Source organism: Patiria miniata, unplaced genomic scaffold, assembly GCF_015706575.1.
Source record: "Patiria miniata isolate m_02_andy unplaced genomic scaffold, ASM1570657v1 HiC_scaffold_7, whole genome shotgun sequence".
Lineage (NCBI taxonomy): Eukaryota > Metazoa > Echinodermata > Asteroidea > Valvatida > Asterinidae > Patiria > Patiria miniata.
Genome location: NW_024037074.1, coordinates 9,974,660 through 9,994,861, shown reverse-complemented (window position 1 = coordinate 9,994,861; position 20,202 = coordinate 9,974,660). Strand labels below are relative to the sequence as shown.

The 20,202-nt window shown below is 41.6% G+C and overlaps 1 protein-coding gene across 1 annotated transcript in view; it reads right to left on the bottom strand.

Annotated features, from left to right (window-relative positions):
* Positions 1–1,299: 1,299 nt before the first annotated feature.
* LOC119744769 (leucine-rich repeat serine/threonine-protein kinase 1-like) overlaps positions 1,300–20,202 on the bottom strand; it is a 47,082-nt gene continuing 28,179 nt past the window's right edge. The window contains exons 11-28 of the mRNA XM_038220892.1: positions 19,056–19,170; positions 17,507–17,665; positions 17,033–17,155; positions 16,378–16,639; positions 15,119–15,254; positions 14,349–14,443; positions 13,740–13,862; positions 12,683–12,879; positions 10,814–12,490; positions 10,166–10,624; positions 9,641–9,886; positions 8,493–8,642; positions 7,303–7,510; positions 6,066–6,300; positions 4,776–5,027; positions 4,177–4,376; positions 3,212–3,340; positions 1,300–2,242 (exon numbers count right to left, since the gene is read on the bottom strand). Of these exons, the coding sequence (XP_038076820.1) occupies positions 1,815–2,242; positions 3,212–3,340; positions 4,177–4,376; positions 4,776–5,027; positions 6,066–6,300; positions 7,303–7,510; positions 8,493–8,642; positions 9,641–9,886; positions 10,166–10,624; positions 10,814–12,490; positions 12,683–12,879; positions 13,740–13,862; positions 14,349–14,443; positions 15,119–15,254; positions 16,378–16,639; positions 17,033–17,155; positions 17,507–17,665; positions 19,056–19,170 (5,194 nt within the window). The 3' untranslated portion in view covers positions 1,300–1,814. The remainder of the gene's footprint in view (positions 2,243–3,211; positions 3,341–4,176; positions 4,377–4,775; positions 5,028–6,065; positions 6,301–7,302; positions 7,511–8,492; positions 8,643–9,640; positions 9,887–10,165; positions 10,625–10,813; positions 12,491–12,682; positions 12,880–13,739; positions 13,863–14,348; positions 14,444–15,118; positions 15,255–16,377; positions 16,640–17,032; positions 17,156–17,506; positions 17,666–19,055; positions 19,171–20,202) is intronic.

The following is a 20,202-nucleotide window of genomic DNA, read 5'->3' as shown; positions in this document are numbered from 1 at the left end:
AAGTGTTAATATTTCACTGTCATGATGTAGAGCCAAAGTCAATTCAGGATGATAATTATACGTTAACATCAGGATGATGTCGTTGAAAAAATCATACGTAAATCAGGGACCTTTGCAATTTTCATGTACATTCAGAGAGAAATGGGAAGTGTTAAGAATTGAATTGACAAAAGAATAGTTGACAGGTTTTTTCCCCCCCTCATTGTTCCTTTTCTTCTTTAAAACTACCGCGTCAGATGATTTCTCAGGTAAATGGAACAAATACCACCATTACACCAAGTAACCTTTTTGTCAAGAAAATATGTCAGAACAAAGAATAATAACTTATAGGCCATCAGCCTGGGGGTTTGGTCAGTATCAAATCAGGGCATAAATGATTATAGTGCGCATGCGCAAGGTATACCGCCCCTAGAGTGGTAACAACCATTTTGATGGCCATTTAATTTGGAAAAAAGGGTGACAACACCCAAAAAGCTGCTAACGTTGCAATGCTATCACATATTTTCCAAATCTGGAGGTGTATACCTTGCCAAAAATTGCTACGACGATTATTCCCCTCATTTGATACCGGTGGCCAAAATTTTGGACCGAGGCTGATGGCCTATTACATGTATCATATTTACAACACCAAGCCTACAGATTTACAGATTCTGTCCAATATTATTTCGATACATTTTAACAATGTACATGCCTACGAATACATTTTTAAATAAGTCCCATCTTGGACGCACATTTCTATACATTTACAATGCTAAGTTATTCTACAAAGTGTATAAAATACAGAATAAAATATGCTTCAGCAAAATATGTATTTAAATAATGTATTATTGCATTTAATAATAATTTAAAATTTTACACTTGCATTTATAATCCGACAAATGTATTAACAGTGGTTACAAATTGTGTGACAATTTGTTTCTTTTTTTACAGCTCAAATGCGAATTTACTGTAATTGATATCAAATCCAATTCATCGTTTAAAAATATATAAAACTGACTACATTAGGATACAACTGACACAAAAATACCACATTGCATGTATCATAAAAATCTCTCATGCATCAAATTTGATTGTGCTTTTAATACTACCCATGCAAAAATATGGCCTAGTGGTTAGGGTTCGTGACTCATGATTAGAGGGTCCGGGGTTCGAATCCAGCCGCTGGTCATATATTGTGTCCTTGGGCAAGGCACTTCACCCCCACTTGCCCCTCTCCACCCAGGAGTATAAATTGGTACCGGCATTAGCTGGGGAGTAACCTGCGATGGACTAGCATCCCATCCTGGGGGAGTAGAAATATTCTCAGTCGTTTCATGCTACTGAAACCGGAGATAAACGCCGGCCTGATGAGCCACATTGGCTCGGGACAGACTTGATTTATATTATATTTATGCAAAAATGTATATCTTTATCCTCCATACTGATGCATTGACATTAATTGTGCCAATGACAGTACAGGTTATTAACAGGCATCAGGAATTTATTGCAAAACTGAACATATAATAGGCAAGATATTATATTCCCAGCATAAAAATTGTTCAAGAAAAACCAAGACTGGATTTTAAAAATGCAATTGACTACATGTTTTTTTAACAATTACACAAAAACAGCATTTCAAGTTATGAAAAATATATTCTATTATACATTCAAAATATAATAAAATAATTCAAAATAATATTTTAATGACATTTCATTCAGCCATACCAAAATAAAAAAAAACGACTTGACAGTCACTTGATGTTATTTTACAGGTGGGCAAATTATCATGATGCTGCATCATCTCTGACAACAGAGGGCGCTCTTTCACATTCACTCTACACTCGTGGGGTTTTCTCCACCGCACCTATCGGGCCGATCCCCCTGGTCCCCGGCAGGCATCCCTGCTCCCAGTTGCCCGTCTCCCACAGCAGGAAGTACCACTCCAACCGCTCCTGACCTTTGACCCTGGAGGGCGAGTTGGGGTAACCACCGATGAGGTCGTTGAAACCCCGGCCGACAGTCACCACCACCGCACCGTCCTGGCCTCCCACTTCCTCTACCGCGGCTTCATCTTCCCGCATCCCCGAGGGAGCCCAGAGCTCTGTTGCCACGGGGATGATGTTGCGGACGGGTCCCTCATGGCAGTTGATGACGCAGAGGGGTTTCAGGGAGTGGGGGTCGGCTACGAGAAGGTTGCCGGATGAGACGCCAATGTAGAGGTACTGGCGGAAGAGGGCTAAGGAGGAGACCTGATTCCTAATGGCTGTAATTCCAAAATGAGAAATAAGATGAATTGTGAAAAGAACTTGAAAACAGCTCGGAGATCCCTTCAAGTTGACTTAAAAGTCTTTACTGTCTCATGCCAACGCTTAAAAATCAGTCTCCCTCATACTTCAAACTTGTTCGAATGCCAAAATCCTCTTAAAAGCCAGCAGCCGTTTTCAAGAAACCTTACGCAATGGCACAACTCTGCTTGCGCCAAAATTTATTACGTAAGTTGCGCAACATTTCACTTATGACACATTTCACGAAAGTCGGATAGTGCGCAAGTCCGTGACTCGCGCAAAAATTATGGCGTAACGTGCGCCATCATTTTAGGTGGCGTAAGTTGTGGCATAGCGACTGAAAACGACATATTTTACCAGCAAATCGTGATTGTCGTGGAGTCCGTTATTACACAACTGATCAAGGTCGATACAAGACACTCAAAACCTTATGTTTTAAGCAAATGAATATCTATTTTACTTGTAACATAATTTTTAGAGTTGCCGAACGATTCCGAAGAAAGTCGGACAAAATACTTTTCAAAATGGCGGGCTGAGGTGGTCCAATGACTGTTACGCGAACGAACAACTTCACACACAAACAGCCGTCATAAACGCTGTTTTTATCCTCGTCCAAGATGTTTAAATTACTTAAACAATTGCGCAGTTTCGTGAAATCGATTGTAAGTTTATAGCCCAGCTGTGCAACAAGTTTGTCGGGTAAATCTGCAGGACTTGGTAAAATGGGTGTAAACAATAGCTTATAAAGACATTTGATTACATAAAACCTTCAGAAAATAAAATAAATTATCCTAATATACGCAAAGTTCAATTTTTACACCATGATCTGATGAAAACAATACATAAACTAAAGTGGGCAATAACTTCAACCATTCCACTGCCCTCCAAACTCGACCTTCCCTCTTTAAGGCTCTTTAAGACCAGGTTCCACAAAGGCTTGTACTCACCACTCATCGGTCTGAGGTTTGTCCGGCCGCGTGGCTTGGGATTTGACCGGCATGTAGCCAGGGCTGTGATGACATCCAGAATCCCCTCAATCTTCTTGGACTTCACATTCCACTTGTAAATGAAGGGACCTGCACAATGAAAGCAATACCAATGTTTTGAGATGATCAGACTAAGGATGTGACTTTGGGTTTAACGTTTAGCAAATATTTTAAGAACCGTTTAAATGTTAATAGCCATTTCACATAATAATAATAATAATGAAGATTTATAAGGGCGCCGATATCCGACAAGCAAGACGCTCATGGCGCACAATACATTCAAAACAATTAAAGTATAAATTAAGTTAAATTTGAATAACAGAAATTAGTGACAGAAGTAATAAAGATCAACTCATTAAACACAAAAATGTGAGGTAAACATATGAGTTTTCACAGAAGATTTAAATACAGACAATGATGATGACTGGCGAATTGCAAGGGGTAGATTGTTCCAGAGTTCGGGAGCGGCGCTTGAGAAAGAGCGGTCTCCCCAAGAGTGATTGGCTGACTTGTTCCCATTATGTCCGCAGATCGGCAGGATTGACATGATAAATCAACAATGACTGACAATAAATTGAAGGCAGTCATTGAACAGTAAAAAGTCAATTATGTGTACCTTGAATGTGATCAAGTAGGCCGCTGCGGTGCTTCTAAGGTTTTGCAAATTAACTAGGTTTAAAGACATCTTTAAGTATTTGTGCTATGTATGTTAAACTCAAAGGAACATCTCGTGAACGTAGGTCCCTTTTTGATAATTTGGGTTTAGTTTAAACGTTTGGAAAAGTTGTAAACGAATTTAGAATTGTTCTTATATTATATTGTCCCAGACTTTTCACAGAAACATTATAAAGTTTACCCACAATATCCGAGTAAGTTTCCAACCGATCTTTGAGAGACTGGCTTCGTTCTCTTTTTTTTTTTTGTACCTGGCTGCACGCACGACCAGATGTGATGCAACTTCATCTCCTCCATGATGTCCAGGTCATAGGTCACCAGGCGCGACACTTTGCCCACGCAGTCCAGTGCCTCTTGGTGGTTCAGATCCCTCTTGGTAATGGACAGGTTGCTGGCGTTGACAATGTCGATATTACCTTCAGCCTGGCCGCACCAAATCTCAAAAGATTTGCTAAAAAATATTCAAAAAGTTTAATAAAACAATTTTAGAGACACGTGACCCGATGGGTTCTGGAATGGGACTGTCATCAGGATCAGAATTGGATTGCCCCAATTTCTTTAATATCAGCAGATTCTTGTGAGAATGTCTTGGATTACGAGATTAAAACTCGGAAACTCGAAAAGAAGCCTATAAAAAGCATGATATAGAGTAATACATTTATTGAGTTAACACAACATTAACAGAAACGTGATGAATGCCACCAACCAACATCGGCAAACCCCCTGTGATTGAGAGGCAAGACATCGGCACTAGTGAGCAGGTGCTTGTTGCATCAACTCTCCACTGTATTTATCTTGTAATTTTTTGTCCCCTCACAGACAGCATTGAGTCAATCATGAACTGACTTACTCTCCATTGGCATTGAATGCCGGCACCACAGCCAGCGTGAAAACCTCCCGGCTAAACTCCACGTACTTCAGCATCACCGACTGGCTGGGCAGTCCCCGGTCCTCCGAGACCACGATGATGCGGTGGTCGATTGCTACCACCACCTCCCTCTGGAAACTGATGTGCACCATGGACTTTGGCACCTGCACTTTGCCCAGGCACAGAGGGAGGGTGAACACTGGGCAGAGTTCCTGGTAGGCGTTGTGAATAGCTCTGTGTATTAACCAAAATCAGATGTAAAGATTCCAACTTGTGAATTCTACTCTCATATCCAGAGCTCCCTAGAAATTTGATGCTATGATTGTCACTCAACCAAATCACGTCGGATGACTTTACACACGCAAAGTTTTGCGGTATTCGGAACAGAGGACGGATAAACACGAGGGACGCTGGAAATATCTGTCTGCAACCCGCTTGCAGCGAGCGAGGCCGGAAATATCAGGATGTGATACCCGCAGATGATGGCCTAAACCTTTCTGGCATCGAAATTCATGAAAAAAAATCCCGCACCTGGGTCTCGTCAATGTCAAAATAATCCGCGCGAAGTGGTCAACTACATAGACATCTGCATAATTATTTGGTTGGTCTACTCTAGTAGACTATTTGATAACGGACCCCTTGCATGGTTGCATCGCTGGTTGCCAATAGCCGCTCGCATCTTAATTTGCAGCTGAGAGGCAGGATCCAGAAGTTTCGTGATGGCGTGTCGACCACTGCTTCACTAGAGGCGTTGTACATTTCTATTACTACGTAAGCATAAGTTACATCGCGAGTCAAACACAGGCTGTGCTGGCAAGCTATGGCAACTTGAATGGGTTTTTATGAAAGAGCTCTGCAACGATTGTTGTTTCCCAACCTACAGAGCTACGAGTGTTTCGCAAGAGCAACCTCCCCTTTGTTCCAATAAGGAAATTCCATGCAATGAGAGAATTTGATAGAATTTGTCAAATGAATGTTACTATAGACCCAAACTGGCGAATGCAACAAAGAACTAAAATAATGAACAAAGTGAATGTAGTTGACCACTTCGCGCGGATTATTTTGACATTGACCAGACCAAAGTGAATTTGTCAAATGAATGTTACTATAGACCCAAACAGGAGAATGCACCAAAGAACGAAACAAAATAACGAACAAAGTGAATGGTCAACGGTGCAGGTCCTTTAGTGTGTGACTTAGCTTAGGATACCACAGGCATAGGACTGTAAACTAGGGTTTAACTTTTTCGTAACTGGTCTGAAACCAACTTACCCGTACACAGCAATCGCTCCGGACGTCAGACCAAGCCACATCGTGTCTGCCACAGCACACATACACTCCACACAGCCGCCACTGACGTTGAATTTAACACAGTTGCTGCTGTCTCCCGGACTGCGGTCCACATTCAGGACCAGGACCGAGGCCTCGTCCGGGTTGCCCAGCCCGTTCTTGTCGATGCTCTGGGCCAGCCACACGCAGGGATGGATGGTACCTAGATCACCACTGTCTGTTGTCGGGAAACCAACAAAGATGAAAGTCGTTAGAACACACTTTTATTGTACTCTGCGGACTTTTTTATTATCAAACTGCCAAGAAATAGTACAACAGAATCAACAATGTAAAATCTACTTATATTTATATATGTTTATCCTTTCCTACTGGTACTGGCAAAATAATAATCCCTCTCTTGCTAAGAAACCCCCAAAGCCACTACTGTGCAAGAACCTAATGGCATATTCTCTGTACTTCAACTTTCTAAGGTATGAAGTCCAGTGTAAGTTAATAGGGTTGTATCATCCTAACTCATGTAATATCCTTAAAAACCTCCTTGTGAATTTTGGCAATCTAGGAGGGCGAGGGATAGTTTAGTCCCATTTTTTTCCCCACTAGTGTATAAAAGCACCAATAATTTGCTAAATTTAATTTGTGTGCTGTCTTTAGTTACTGTTTATTTCAGTATTTAATATTTATCTTTATTTTTTATTCCCATTCCTATCTTTTACGTATTTGTTTTGTTTTTGTTTGTTTGGGGTTTTTTTTGAAGTCTTTGTTTTTTAACTGGTTGATGTTTTTCTGCAAGTTTATACTTTTTTTAAATTTTCGATTTCATAATATTAATTTAAAATTTGTTTTTGTTTTGTATTGTTAAATTTAATTTCTGTGCTGTATTTCGTTAGGGTTTATATGTGTCTCTTAATATGTTCTTATTTTTTTATTCACACCACTATATTTTACATATTTGCATTTCTGTTTCTTCATTTTAGTTTTTACTTAATGTTCTTAGTGATTTTACATAATGTTTTTCTTTTATTTCATTTTATTCTTATCATTTTATACAGGGCCCTTAGTAATAGCAGTTCTTAACTGATAAGGCTACCCTGTCTAAATAAAACTATAAATAAAATAAATAAATATTTTACGGACTATTAATACTGACGTCACTCAGGGTCTGATTACCATTTCCGACAACAAAACCTACAAATGAGGAACCAAACATCTTATGACTCACCTGAATCTGTCATGCCATTCATCAGTACCGACGGCGCGCAGGCACACGTCACCTTCTCATTGTCCTGTGGCGACATGATCTCCTTCAGATTGGGAAACTCGGGCATCTGTGCTATGGCGTTGATCTGCTCCATGCTCGGACGGTCGCGGGAGTTTTGGGCCCAGCACCACGCCATCAGGTCTACCATGTACGTCGGATACAGCTTCTCCTACAGGATTCACACAAACAAATGGTTTATTGGTGTTTCCTATTAATAGCTTCAGTTGAAACTCAATTAGCCGATATATTTTTAGATTTCAATATCAAAGCAAAAGTTGTCGCCCGAGAGGAAACTTAAATATTTTAATTATTTACTAATGTACAGACGATGATTTTCTTGTTTTTATTGATTTATTTATTACATTTCTTTACCCAGGGTATGCCCAAACAGTTTAAAAGCGGTTTCTATTGGGGCCCCGCATACACTACAAATGACTACACACATGTACAAATACAATACATTTATACAAATACAATACAGTACAATGAAATAACATAAAAGCATATGGGATTACTACATGATTGTAAAGCAACTATTATAAATATTGTACAACTGTTACAAAGAAACATGTACAGTTTGAAACGACATCACTAACAGACGTTCCTAAAGGCCCAAGGTGAAATAAGTGAACACGACGAATTTGGACATTGAATTGAAGGTTTTTTTTTATTGTTCGTACCATTCTCGCAGTCCGAAGACTGAATTGCGATGGTTTACAATTTACAATTAACAGAAATCATTGAAAAAAAAAAAACATTTATACATATGTTCGACATTAAAGTATTCTAAAAAGACCATTATATTTTTATGCATAATGTTAAAACATAGAAATATTCTAAAAAGACTCTTATACAAACATGTGGATTAAAAAATGTTAAAATGCTACCCATTTCTTGTGACATCGGGAAAATATAATTATATAGGCCTACATTCTCTGATTACTGGAGGGGCGAGAAACCCTTTTGGGGAAAAAACGGGAAAATTCCCATCCCGCTCCATATTATCATGGCAAATGATAGAAGTACCGACTCAATAAAACATTCCAAAAGTGTTCAAAAAGTATTGGGAAGCTCAGACACAAAACCTAGTTTCCCTCTGACGACCAGTGGTGGCAATCGAACCCTTTACCTGCCAACCTAGTACTGCCTACCTTTTTGGTGAGTATAGGACGCTGTCCATCTTTGATCAGTTGTTTGATGATCTCGGACAGACGGCCAAAGTCTTTGCCCACCAGGTTCTCAAAGGGCCGCTGGGCTGACATCAACTCGTACATGAACATGGCAAAGGAGAAGCAATCCACCTAGTTCGATAGAAAACGAGTTTGGAGTTAAAAGGAGCAAGTTGAGGCACCAATATTCAAAGACTAAAGCTGCTTATATGCAGTGTCCAGTTTTCAAAGAACAGAAGAATATAGTCATGTTCCCTAACGTGGCGCACTTCAAAGCTTACCCGACTTTCCTTGTGTTGTGTTGCCAAACCTCTTTGTTGACAAACCTCAAATTCATGCAGTGAAATACTAGTACTTTTACCTTATTAATGCTTGCTATTTAACCTCTGTGAACAATTTCAGTTTCATAAAATTTAATCCGAAATTCAAAAACGGTCCGGAAATTGGGCACAAATTGGCGGAGTGTTCCCTAACGTGGCGCACTTATAAATCTTGGAAAATTCCAAATTAACACTTAAGAATTCCTGTAAACTTGATAAATTCTGATAAATAATTATTATCTCTACTTACATACCCAGCCAGATGTTTGTCAGAAAATTATTTTCTTATTTTTCAGGGCATTTTCAAAGGGTTCACTTTGCACTTGAAAATAAAATCGGAAAATCACACCAAAATAACTTTTCCTTCTAACTTTGTTACGGGTAAATAAACTCGCGATTTATGAACAGGACTGTTTAGGACTTGATGAAATTTCACTTTCTGTGAAATTTCAGTTAAAATTTTGCTCTAGGTAGGCGCTACAGGCGAAAAATCAAAGTGCACCACGTTAGGGGCCGCGCCACGTTAGGGTACATCAACAATACTCTTCATGAGATGAATTTGCGTCGGGATGAAGAATACTTCTTTTGAACAGGTATTCTTGGAAAGATTGCTTTATGTTTATAGCCTAATGTAATAGGTCCCTTCCTGAAAACTGCCCACGAAATATGGTTCACGTAAAGCAAGTGTCTGCAAACAGCTTTGTTTGCAAAAGCGAGTAAGCTGTTTGCAATGAATTACCGCAACTACAATACAGGGCTTCTTGCACCCATAGGAACTGAAATATAGGCAACCTAGCACCGTTTACAAACCTTCTCTGTATATTTCTCCTTGCCATCGTACTGCACAATCTCTGGAGCCATGTATCCAGGTGTTCCTCCATACCCTTTGGTGCCAGACGGCATAGCTGTCACACTGATGCCATAGTCTGCTAGCTTAACCTTTACATCCGAGTCAGCACTGTGAGGGGCAGGCAGGCGCCAGACTAAGACGTTCTCGGCCTTTAGGTCTCGGTAGATGATACCGTTGAAGTGGAGATAGGCTACTGCTGAGGAGACCTTCAATGAATGAGGAGAAAAATAGACAGCAGTTAAGCATTATAAGCATTCATAAACATTATATTCAGGTTTCGCCTGATAAAACTGTACATTAGTACAGTATTATCATTGCTGATAATTTGTTATCTGCAATTCACTTCTCAATCGACAATGATGCAACGAGTATTGAGATCAGGCCTTTGCTACAGTTCATTTGAGAGTGGATTGGCTTGTGATTGACTAGTGTTGACTCGATTACAACTCTGTGACAGGAACATCCTTCAATTTGTGATGCCTCACCTGCACAACAATCTTTTGCAGAGTACAGGGTGTCAACCTTGCCCCGACCCGCTTGTAGTCCTCCAGCTTGGAGTCCAGCGCGCCCTCCGGGGCCAACTCCAAGATCAGGCTCATGGGCTGACGGCAGAAGCCAATCAGAGGCACGATCTGTGGGTGGTCCAGGTTCAGCATGATGGACAGCTCTTTGCGGGCTGTGCGGAGAGCCTCGCAGGAGAAGCGCAGTGGGTCTCGCTGCCACTTGGCGTTCTCCACTTCGTAGCGCCGGCGGACGGTCTGGCCTACCCCCTGGCCTGGCGGGAAGGGCTGAAGCATCTTGATGGCCACCTGCACCTTGGTATCAAGGCTGCCACGGGAGGTTTGGCCTTGGAAGACCAGGCCGAATGTGCCACTGCCTAAGAGGCGGCGTACCTCCAGGGCTGCACGGTTCACCAGCAAGGCTGGGCCTAAGTCATGGAACACCTGTTGTTTCAAAACCATAAATAATCATCACCACCTACACGTGAATTTTATGCAGGATTTCTTATTCTTTACTCAGGATTCTTAGGAACACGGAAGGTTCCTTAGAAAATTTAGTTGATACACTTGTCAAGCACATAGAAGAAACTCAAAATGTTCCAATCCTAAGAACCAAAAAGCTAAAATACTCACCACATCTGGGGCAATGGTGCTCAGCTTGACCCGACCATGGTTCGGGCACGTGACTACCTCCGTTTTCATAGCCTGCATCACCAGCATCTCAAACAGGAACCCATAGACTTGGGCATCTCCCATCATCTCTGGAATCATCTCAACCGAATTGGTGAACTTCAGGTCCAGTTTGACATCAGAGACTTGCTCCGAGAACATCAGGTCTTCAGGAAAGTCAGTTACCAACGGAATATCCAGTTGGCTGTAGGACTCACTCAGATCCGAGGATTTTGAATGGCTGATGACTGCTCGGGTCTTTCTCCCAACTGGGCGAGCACGTGGTCTCAATGAGTTGTTGCGATCTGTGTACTCTGAGAAGTCACTGTAAGCGCCATTATGATCAGTACAGGACAGACCGCAGCACAAGTTGGATCCTCGTTGGCTCCGCTTCCGTGGCACAGGTGTTTCTGGTAAGAGGCTCTGCCGTTGATCCCAGTCAAAGTTTTCGACAAACTCCCACTCTTGTTCGTCCAGCTCATCCACACTGATTTTGTTGTAGTCCCTCCAGCAGCGGTTGCAGGGAACCAGTCTGGTGATGAACAACTCTCCCTGAAAGGTAATGCCAAGAGGCTCACAGATGGAGGGGTAGAAGTTTTCCATCAAGGTGTCAATCAAGTCCATGATGCTAGACAAGAGGCGAGAGGCCACCTGGAGCGAGCTGGCAATCTCAATGTGCTCGCCTTCTAAGGCCTCAATGCCCGACTCCACCGAGTCTTCAATGATTATGGGGGCATTGTCGGCCGTTTGAATGATCTTCAAGGTCTGGTTAGGGATCAGGATTTCTAGCTGCCCGCTGCGAGTCAGGGACACTGCTCGATCTCCACCCGGCTCTTGACCATCAGGATTCACCACCTTGATGAAATCCGGTCGACGGTCTTGCTCAAATACGCTTGTAAGGATGGTCTCCTTGACGATTTCCTTCACGTGGAAGATGGTGGCACCAAAGAAGCGCAGCTCCACACCTGTCTGCCAGACAGTCCACTGGTATTTCGTTTCCAAAGCATCTAGAGCTGCCTGGCTCATCATAACTTTGAGGCGCTCAGGAAGCGGGTAAAGCATTGGTACCATCTTACAGAATGTCTGATCAGACAGGAACCGGCTGATCATATGGGACCAGAAACCACTTGGGATATACTGGAGGATGTACAGCCGTCGAATAGCTGCCTTATGATTCAGAATTGGTATGACTTCCATGTTGTCTAGCTCTGATGTCAACTCCTCAGTCACTTGGACCGACACAACATTCTGGATTCCGTTTAAGGGTATATCACCAGAGCTGTGGCTGAGTGAGTTCAGTGTGGATGATATGCTGCCAGGCTCTGTCGGCATGGATTCCTGGTCTGTTGGGGCTCCAGCGAAGGTCAGGGAACTCGGAGGCGAGGAGCAACAGTTGTTAGCCCGGTGTTGGTTGGGCATCTGCTGGCTGAGGGTGGGCATGGAGGAACTCTCGGCCTTGCTGAGAGAACTTCCAGGGATGTTAAGCCCCAAGGGGTTGCGACGCATGGAGGTGGGGGAGGGGCTGTAATTGCGGTAGTGGTAAGTGCTGGTTGGGGAGGCGCCACGGACCGCTCGTCTGTTCCAGCAGCGGTTTGGAGATGGAGAGCCAGATGATGTAGGAGAGTATGCACGAGCACTTTCCTGTTGTAAAAAGGGAAAACAAATATCAAATAGAAAATAGTTTCCGTCAATCGGGTCTGTGATAATTTACTCTTACATGTATATCATAACATGGCAGCCTTATTTTCAACGTTTACAAATTAATTTGCTCTTGCCCAAGTCTTCATATGAAGAGACTTTCCATAATTTGTTTGAAAAAGCTGCAAGACATACCTTTGAGCTGGCCATTTTCTCCCTGATCAGCGGGATCATGGTCATGTCCAACCCTTCCACAGGCAGTCGAGAGGGGACAAGGATGTGCTCGTTGTCGTAGGTAACTGCAACCTCACACTTGTTGAGCAGATTCAAAATGAAGTTCTTGACACTGGAGTCTTCGAATTTACGATGAAGGTCTTTGATTAGCATCACACCTGGAGAGGGGGAAACAGGTATATAAAGGGGGAACAGGTAAGCAAATTACACCGGAATTACTTGACCTCACTGTGTTTGCTTTTGAGGATCACACGAATAATTAAACTGGCATTCACAGACACTTTTACTTAAAATTAACATTACCTCATCACCGCTAATTAGGCCCAAAAAAAAAAGTTTCCGGTTTCTGGTATGGAGCTTGCCCCAAAAAGTGGTGCGGCGACGCGGCTTTTTTTTCTTTTTACCTGATTTTTTTGCTTCAAATGTCGGCTGATGACTGCAAATGGTGCCCGACTAAACTTAGTGCAAATATATGGGAGTCCAGAGAGGCCACATAAAGCTTATTCTCGATCATAACCCCCTCTAAAAACAAGTTAAAATTGTGCAGCAGCAGGATTCCAGTCAAACCAGTGAGTTTGGCGGTTTTGAGACATCATCTTTCATTGAAAAAAAAACTTTTTCATTTTGCCGACGCGCATGGCTACGGCGACGTGCGCGCATACCAGAAACCGGAGACTTTTTTTTTTTGGCCTTAGGTACATTAGGTCTCTTTTTCGAGTACCACCTCAACTCCCACGGTAGCACACAGTGCCATACTGGCCTGTGCCTGAATTGAGTAATTCATGGCTACAACTTTGGTTTCTGCCTTTGGCGCGCTATGGTAATTTAATGAAGTAGAAGAAGTTGCCCATTTGGGACACAGCCTCAAGCACCCCTCAAAACATCTAGACTGTAATCAACGATGCGGGAAAGAGAGATCCAAGAATGAAGAACTGAATCCCAGGCTGGGAAGTGAGCTTCATTTTCAGCTGCTTCGAGAACGTAATTGCTATTCCACAGGGACTTCACTGCAACTGACCTTTCTTGACGTCCGGGTTGATCTCTGGGATGGTGACAATCTTGGCCAAGGTGTCGCACAGCCACTGTGGGTCCAGAAAGAAGTAATCACTCAGCATGGAATCCTCGTAGTGCAAGAGAATGCCTGGAGTGAAAACAGATATGTTATATCATTAGAACATACATAACGTTAAAAGCATGACAGCAAAACTGTTAGAACATCACCAAGCCAAACCTGTTACTGCCCATACCACTCAAAACCTCCCAAGAACTGCATGCTTTTATGGATTCATCAGGGAATAAAAATATGATGTAATACAATGTAAAACAATGTAATACAATGTAATACAATGTAAAACAATGTAATACAATGTAATACAATGTAATACAATGTAATACAATGAAATACAATGTAATACAAGTGCTAATGGGTTAAGCTGAAATTAGACCAAGCTTGTAAAACCAGTAAAGCAACTGTGCTCGAGTATCAGCTCACTGGCTCAAGTCCACTCATTGGATTAAATTCAAGACGGAAGGGAAGGGGTGCATTCAAAGTTTTAGGTACAAGGGGATTGAGTGGGGCATCAGGAAAAACTGGGGTGGAAAGATAAAAATATCATTCATGAGTTACCATTGTTGTGCAGGAATCGCGTGGCGTGCATCAGGTCTTCTTTGTCATGGAAAGACACCTGAAACTCTTCCAGCATCACTCGAGTCACCTCCGTCCTGAAAATCAGTATGAAAACAAAAAGTCTGTTCTAAAGAAAGAGCACGGAAGAGCATATTTGAAATGCATCAAAGTAACCGTGGCTGCCACAACAAAACCAGCTCTCTGAAAAAAAAATTGCTTAAAACCATATACAGTGGAACGCCGCTATAACGAACATTGCAGAATCCACAGAAAATGTTCGTAATAGTGATTGTTCGGTATAGCGATTTTAAGCTGCTGGTGCTCCGGTACGTACTTTTCAATAAATGGCGCCCTTCATAACTTCACCCTGCACGCCCTGGTAGTTACTGAAAGACAACTTCGAACACATGCCAACTATTGAATTATGTAATTACACAGTTTTGAGCTTACTACCTACATCGATGGGTGGCTTTCCCCTTCTATGCCTTGGGGAAATAATAGCCACTCGTCGCTCTTCTGTTGATGGTTTTCAACACCAATGTTCGGTTGGTTTTGTACACAAAAATCGGGAGCCAAGGATGATGTTCGATATAGCCGAATGTTCGGTAGAGCGGTGTTAGGTATAGCGACGTTCCACTGTACTTTGTTACAACTGAGAGAGTGGTTCTTTCTACTGCAATTCATGATGAGCATGTGATTAATTTGAAGAATGCTTTAACATTTCATTAACGTAAGGCACAAATACGTTAAGACAAAATATTTCAATGCACCTGTACTCCAAGGTATGTAAGACCGGTTCAGTGCCAGCCCTTCTCATCTCAGCTGTGATCTGCATGACAGCCTTCTCCAGAGCAAGGTAAGACGTCGGCACACGCTGCATCAGCATCGGATCTTTGTCCCGACCCTCTGCAAATATACAATAAAATGTGCGGTGAATAAATGATAAGAAAAGCTTCAGAATGTCTCAAAACCTCGGACACTTTTATTCGATTGGAAATGCTCACCCCATGTCACGTTTTAATTGTGTCTCTCATCATGTATGCTATTTATTTATTTATTTTTTTATTTATTTATTTATTCTCTCAGCCAACAGCGAATAACCGCCAATTACAGGCCGAGTAAAAACATATATAACAATAAACATTTATGATAAAATTACATTAAGGATACAAAAATAACACTGAAAAGAATAACATATATATATATCTTAAAAAAAATTTTTTTTTACATGTATATCAAACAGAAAAAGAGGGCTAAAACAAACATCAAAACAACCAAAAACTACAATTACTTATGTTTGTGTACAAACATACGGCTGAACCTTACAATCTCACTCGCAACCAATATCATTTGGTTAAAACCCCAAAACGATTCACAATACCAGAAGTTACCATCTCATAAATGGTAAAACTTCTCACTCCTGAAGGCTCAAACAACAAAAGAATGCATTTACCAAAGAAACAAGAAAAGTCCAAAATGAGATCTTTTGAATCGCAACCGTCTTGTAGTGTGTGCTTTTATTGAACAGGCATGAGCACGAGTAGTCTTGTACAGTCAGAGAATGCATTAAACCTGGGCGGAGTGACCTGATGCCCCTGGGGCATAAAAAAAACCCAATTTTTTGAAAAAAAAAAAATTGAGGGCCAATGACGGTCACCTCCTATCTAATCCTCATTCAACCCTTGCCAAATCAGCTGGTTCAATGAACTTTGCAGCCAGGGCTACACCTAGGCCTCCTGCCAAGTCTCATTGTAACATCAACAAAAGCCTGTAACTTGACACAGCCATCTCCCTTCATAACTGCATACCACAGCCGCCAGTCAATTATCTTTCCAGCGCACTGTCTGGCAACTGTCTGGACACTGTCTGGCACGTGGCTTTTTGTTGTATTGCTATGAATAGGGTCTTGCGTAGTGCGGGAAAGTACCTGCTGCCCAGAGGGCCGCCGTAGACAAGTTGTTGTAAAAAAAAATCTGTAAACGCTGCACAGGGTTAAAAAAAATAGCTGATGATTGGAAAAGGTCTTTACCTGTAAGGGAATATGCGACATCATAAATCCTATCCCTCAGGTATCCCACGTTGTAGCTCTTGGACATGGGCAGGCAGCATATCTCGATGCAATCGATGACGTTAGGAAGACCCACGTCCTGGGGCTGAGCTATCTGGATGAATCGCTCCATGATCTTCCGTTTCAGGTCCGGCCAGTAATCCCGGGAATATTTTGACTTGGGCCGGATGACCAAGTCGTAGTGGGTGCCTATCAGCAGGACTGGCGAATTTGGTGCACGAGCCTGTTAATAGATAACAAGAGAATGACAATTAACAAAGGGAATTCAGAAGAGGGCTGTTTTTTTTTGTTTTCCAGGACGGATCTTATTAGAAACCAAGATGACTGGCGTCAAATGTTTTGATTAATGCCTTCGCACAGGGACTCAAATTTGTTGTAAGCACTTACAAGACAAGTTGCAGACATTAAGCTGCAACATTCTGAACAGCTTCCCCGCAATCTTCCCGCAATGAAGTTATCAGTATTGGTGAGTCAAGCAGTCGCTAACGAAACTTTCCCCGGAACATGTCCGGGACAAATGCAGAGCTTCTTCCGGACAAAGTGAATGATTCTACCCGCAACTTTTCCAGAAATCATCCCGGATATGAATTGAGAAGGGCTCTCAGAAGTACTGTACCTGGATGTTGACCAGCCATTGTTGTATCTGATTAATGCTCCTCATTCCATCGGTGATCTTGAAGAGTACCAAGTAGAGGGAGCGCTTGGTCAGAAAATACTGATGAGTGGCGTAGAATTCCTCCTGTAAACATCAACAAATACAAAACAAATTGAAACAGGGAAATTGTGATGAAGATGACAGAAATTTTGGCAAAAGGGACTGCATGATTTCAAAAAATAACATTCTCCTGAAGACGGTCAGAGCATACTGACCGGAACGTCGAGTTTATACCTCTGGTTCTTTTCAGAACCATTCTCTTAGTTGAGAAATTATTCGCACATGGTGTTTCTGCAACCCTTTCATTATTTAGTATCTCCACCATGCAAAGCCTCAAATCTTACTTAAGTAATAACAGCCCAACAATTAACTTTAGTGGTTCCCATGGTGATTCCATAAACAAGCAAATCCATAAACAGGTGTTGTCCTGGTTACCTGACCACCAAAGTCCCAGGTGCTGAATGTGACTTTTCCATATTTGCTCTTCTTCTTGTTGTACGTCCATTCGCAGACGTCAACTCCGACAGTCGACAGGTACTTGCCTCTCAGCGTCTTCCCGCCGATGCTGGTGTTGCCCTGCCGCTCGGCAAACGTCTAGAAAATAACCATTCCAAACAAACACTATGAACTGATGGCCGGTTCACACAGTATAAAGTACAATTTGGTTCATCATCACGAACTTTGCCTCGTTTGTTGCTTTCACGTGTGGCATCTGTATGGACCAAACTTTATTGAAAAAAAATAATGCAAGTAAAACTTGCGCGATCCCCCTGGCAGTTTGTATACAGTCAGTTGGTAAGGACAAATTTCAGTGTACCTAACCGAAATGGAATCACTATACAGTCCACAACTGTGAAGCTATAAAGGGGCCATTTACTTACAAAACAATAACTTTCACGACACTAGAGAACAGGCATGCAACTGGGAAATCACCAAAAAAAAGAGGAAATTCAAATTTTTCCCAGACTTTGTACAGTGTTTTTCTATTTTCAATGGCACACATGGGAAGCAAAAACAAAAGGAAATCAGCTGATCCGAGGAAAAGTTGCATGCCTGAGAGAAACAAAGTGACATTACTCATGGGCTACCTAGGACCAAGGCCTGTAGAATAGCCCTGGAGGTCATGACCTGTTGCCCAAGTCTAATCACTTTACCAGATATACATGTACCATGAACAATAACCGCATGTCAAGTTTGGTTGAGGTTGATGACTGAACTTACACTATTCATAAGATGGAACTTACAGCGAACCTAATCCAAATGGAACAGGCACACTTTTTATACACACAGACACACCGAAGAAAAATATGCTATCGCAATATCCCCCTCCGGCTTACAGCCAGGGAGATAACAAGAAGTCACGATGAGTCCATCAAAAGTCCGGTCACAAGTAAACAGGGGATGAGCAATAACAAAGAAATGCCTGGGTCAGAGTTCATCTGAATAGCTGGTGTATTGACTGGGGACTGGTTGACTTGTATAATGAACTTGTTTACAGGCATTACATTCACTGTGTGGACCTCCCAACAACAAAAAAGTCCACATAAACCAGTTTTCAGATACGATGTGTGGACTTGCCCACGTCCACACAAGGTTCCCCCTCTCTGGAAAACAGGTTTAGAGGCATTTTTGGGTTAGGGTTATCTGTCAGAAAATGAAGCGAAACACTCAAGGAAATCGTAGTAAGTAATGTGGGTTGAAAGAGTTTTCAGAGTGTGAGTAAAATGAGTTTTTTCCCCCGTATTTTCTTAACTACATGAAAACAAAGGAATGTCCACAGTAAGTGTGTAAGGTAAACAGGCGTGAGGATTGTGTGTGATAAGCCAGCCCACACGTACAACAGTGGCCACGATGGTTTCCTTCAAAAGGTCATGTCTATCCTCAGGAACCAAAAGGAAAACAAAGATGCAATTTTGAAAATGTAAACACGGGCTACTGGGTAAAAAAAATGCAATTTTTTGGAATAGTCTGTCCAAGTTCTAACCTCAGGTGTTGATGTTGAGCCAGCACCATCCTTCCTCAGCTCATTCAGGAGTGTTGTCTTGCCAATACAAGCCTTGCCCACGAACATCAGCTTCATTCTTGTGTATGGCTTGGCACTGGGGAAAATAATCAAACATTTAAAGGGAATATATACAACATTTGCAAACATCGAAAAATAAACCTACCAAGTTTTTACGAAATACCTTACTAGGATGTTGGTAAATGACAGTCTAAAGCATCCTGTAAAATTTGGGCACCTGGTGTCAAGTCATTTTCAAGAAAATGGTATTTTTGTATACATTTCCAACGGTGGTCGGCCGACCACCGTTGGAAAAACCTAACTATTTTTCAACTACAGCTCCAAATTTACAATTTTTTTCAGTCCAAATTTTGTTTGCTATTGGTTACATGTGCTTGAACGGGTGCAGGCCAGCTAGACTGGTTCCCTTACCTTGCAATTTTCCGACATCTATAAATTTATCCATTTTATCTTTAGTGGAGTCAGGGAACCAGACTACTTAAACATTTTTGTTTTTCTTGGGTTTTTCAAGCATTTTCGAACACAAAACTTCAAACATGTCAGTTAAACACTATTTGATCTATTATACTAACGGTAACTCAAGGTTGGACCCTGAGGTTCCCTGTAAAACCTTCAAGTAAACCTCGGGTTACTGCCTGTTTAATTTTGTATTTTCCCCTAACAATATGTCAAGCACAAAATGTTAAATGCTATACTGTGATCATAATGAAGTTTGAAATCCACATTTAAATTTACATAACAAGAATAAGAAGGTTTAAAGAAGAAAAAAATGTCTCACTTGGATGGTCATAATATGAATAAAAACAACTTCTGGCATGTCTGGAGTAATAAGCAATACCTGGTTCTTACATGAAAAGTTTTGACAAAAAAAGAGCACAATGAAAATAATTGAACAAAATAACAATGAAAAAATAACTATTATTAAAACATAGTCACGGGTTTTATGGGTAGGTTTACTCTTTCCGTTTGATGCAAATAGTGTCTTGCACAGAAAACAAAACAAAACAAAAGAAACAAAACACCATTTTCATGTGACCAAGCAAAAAAAACAAAACAAACAAACTGCAAAGTGAAAGTGACATTTACGGATAAAAGAATGTGTTTCCTA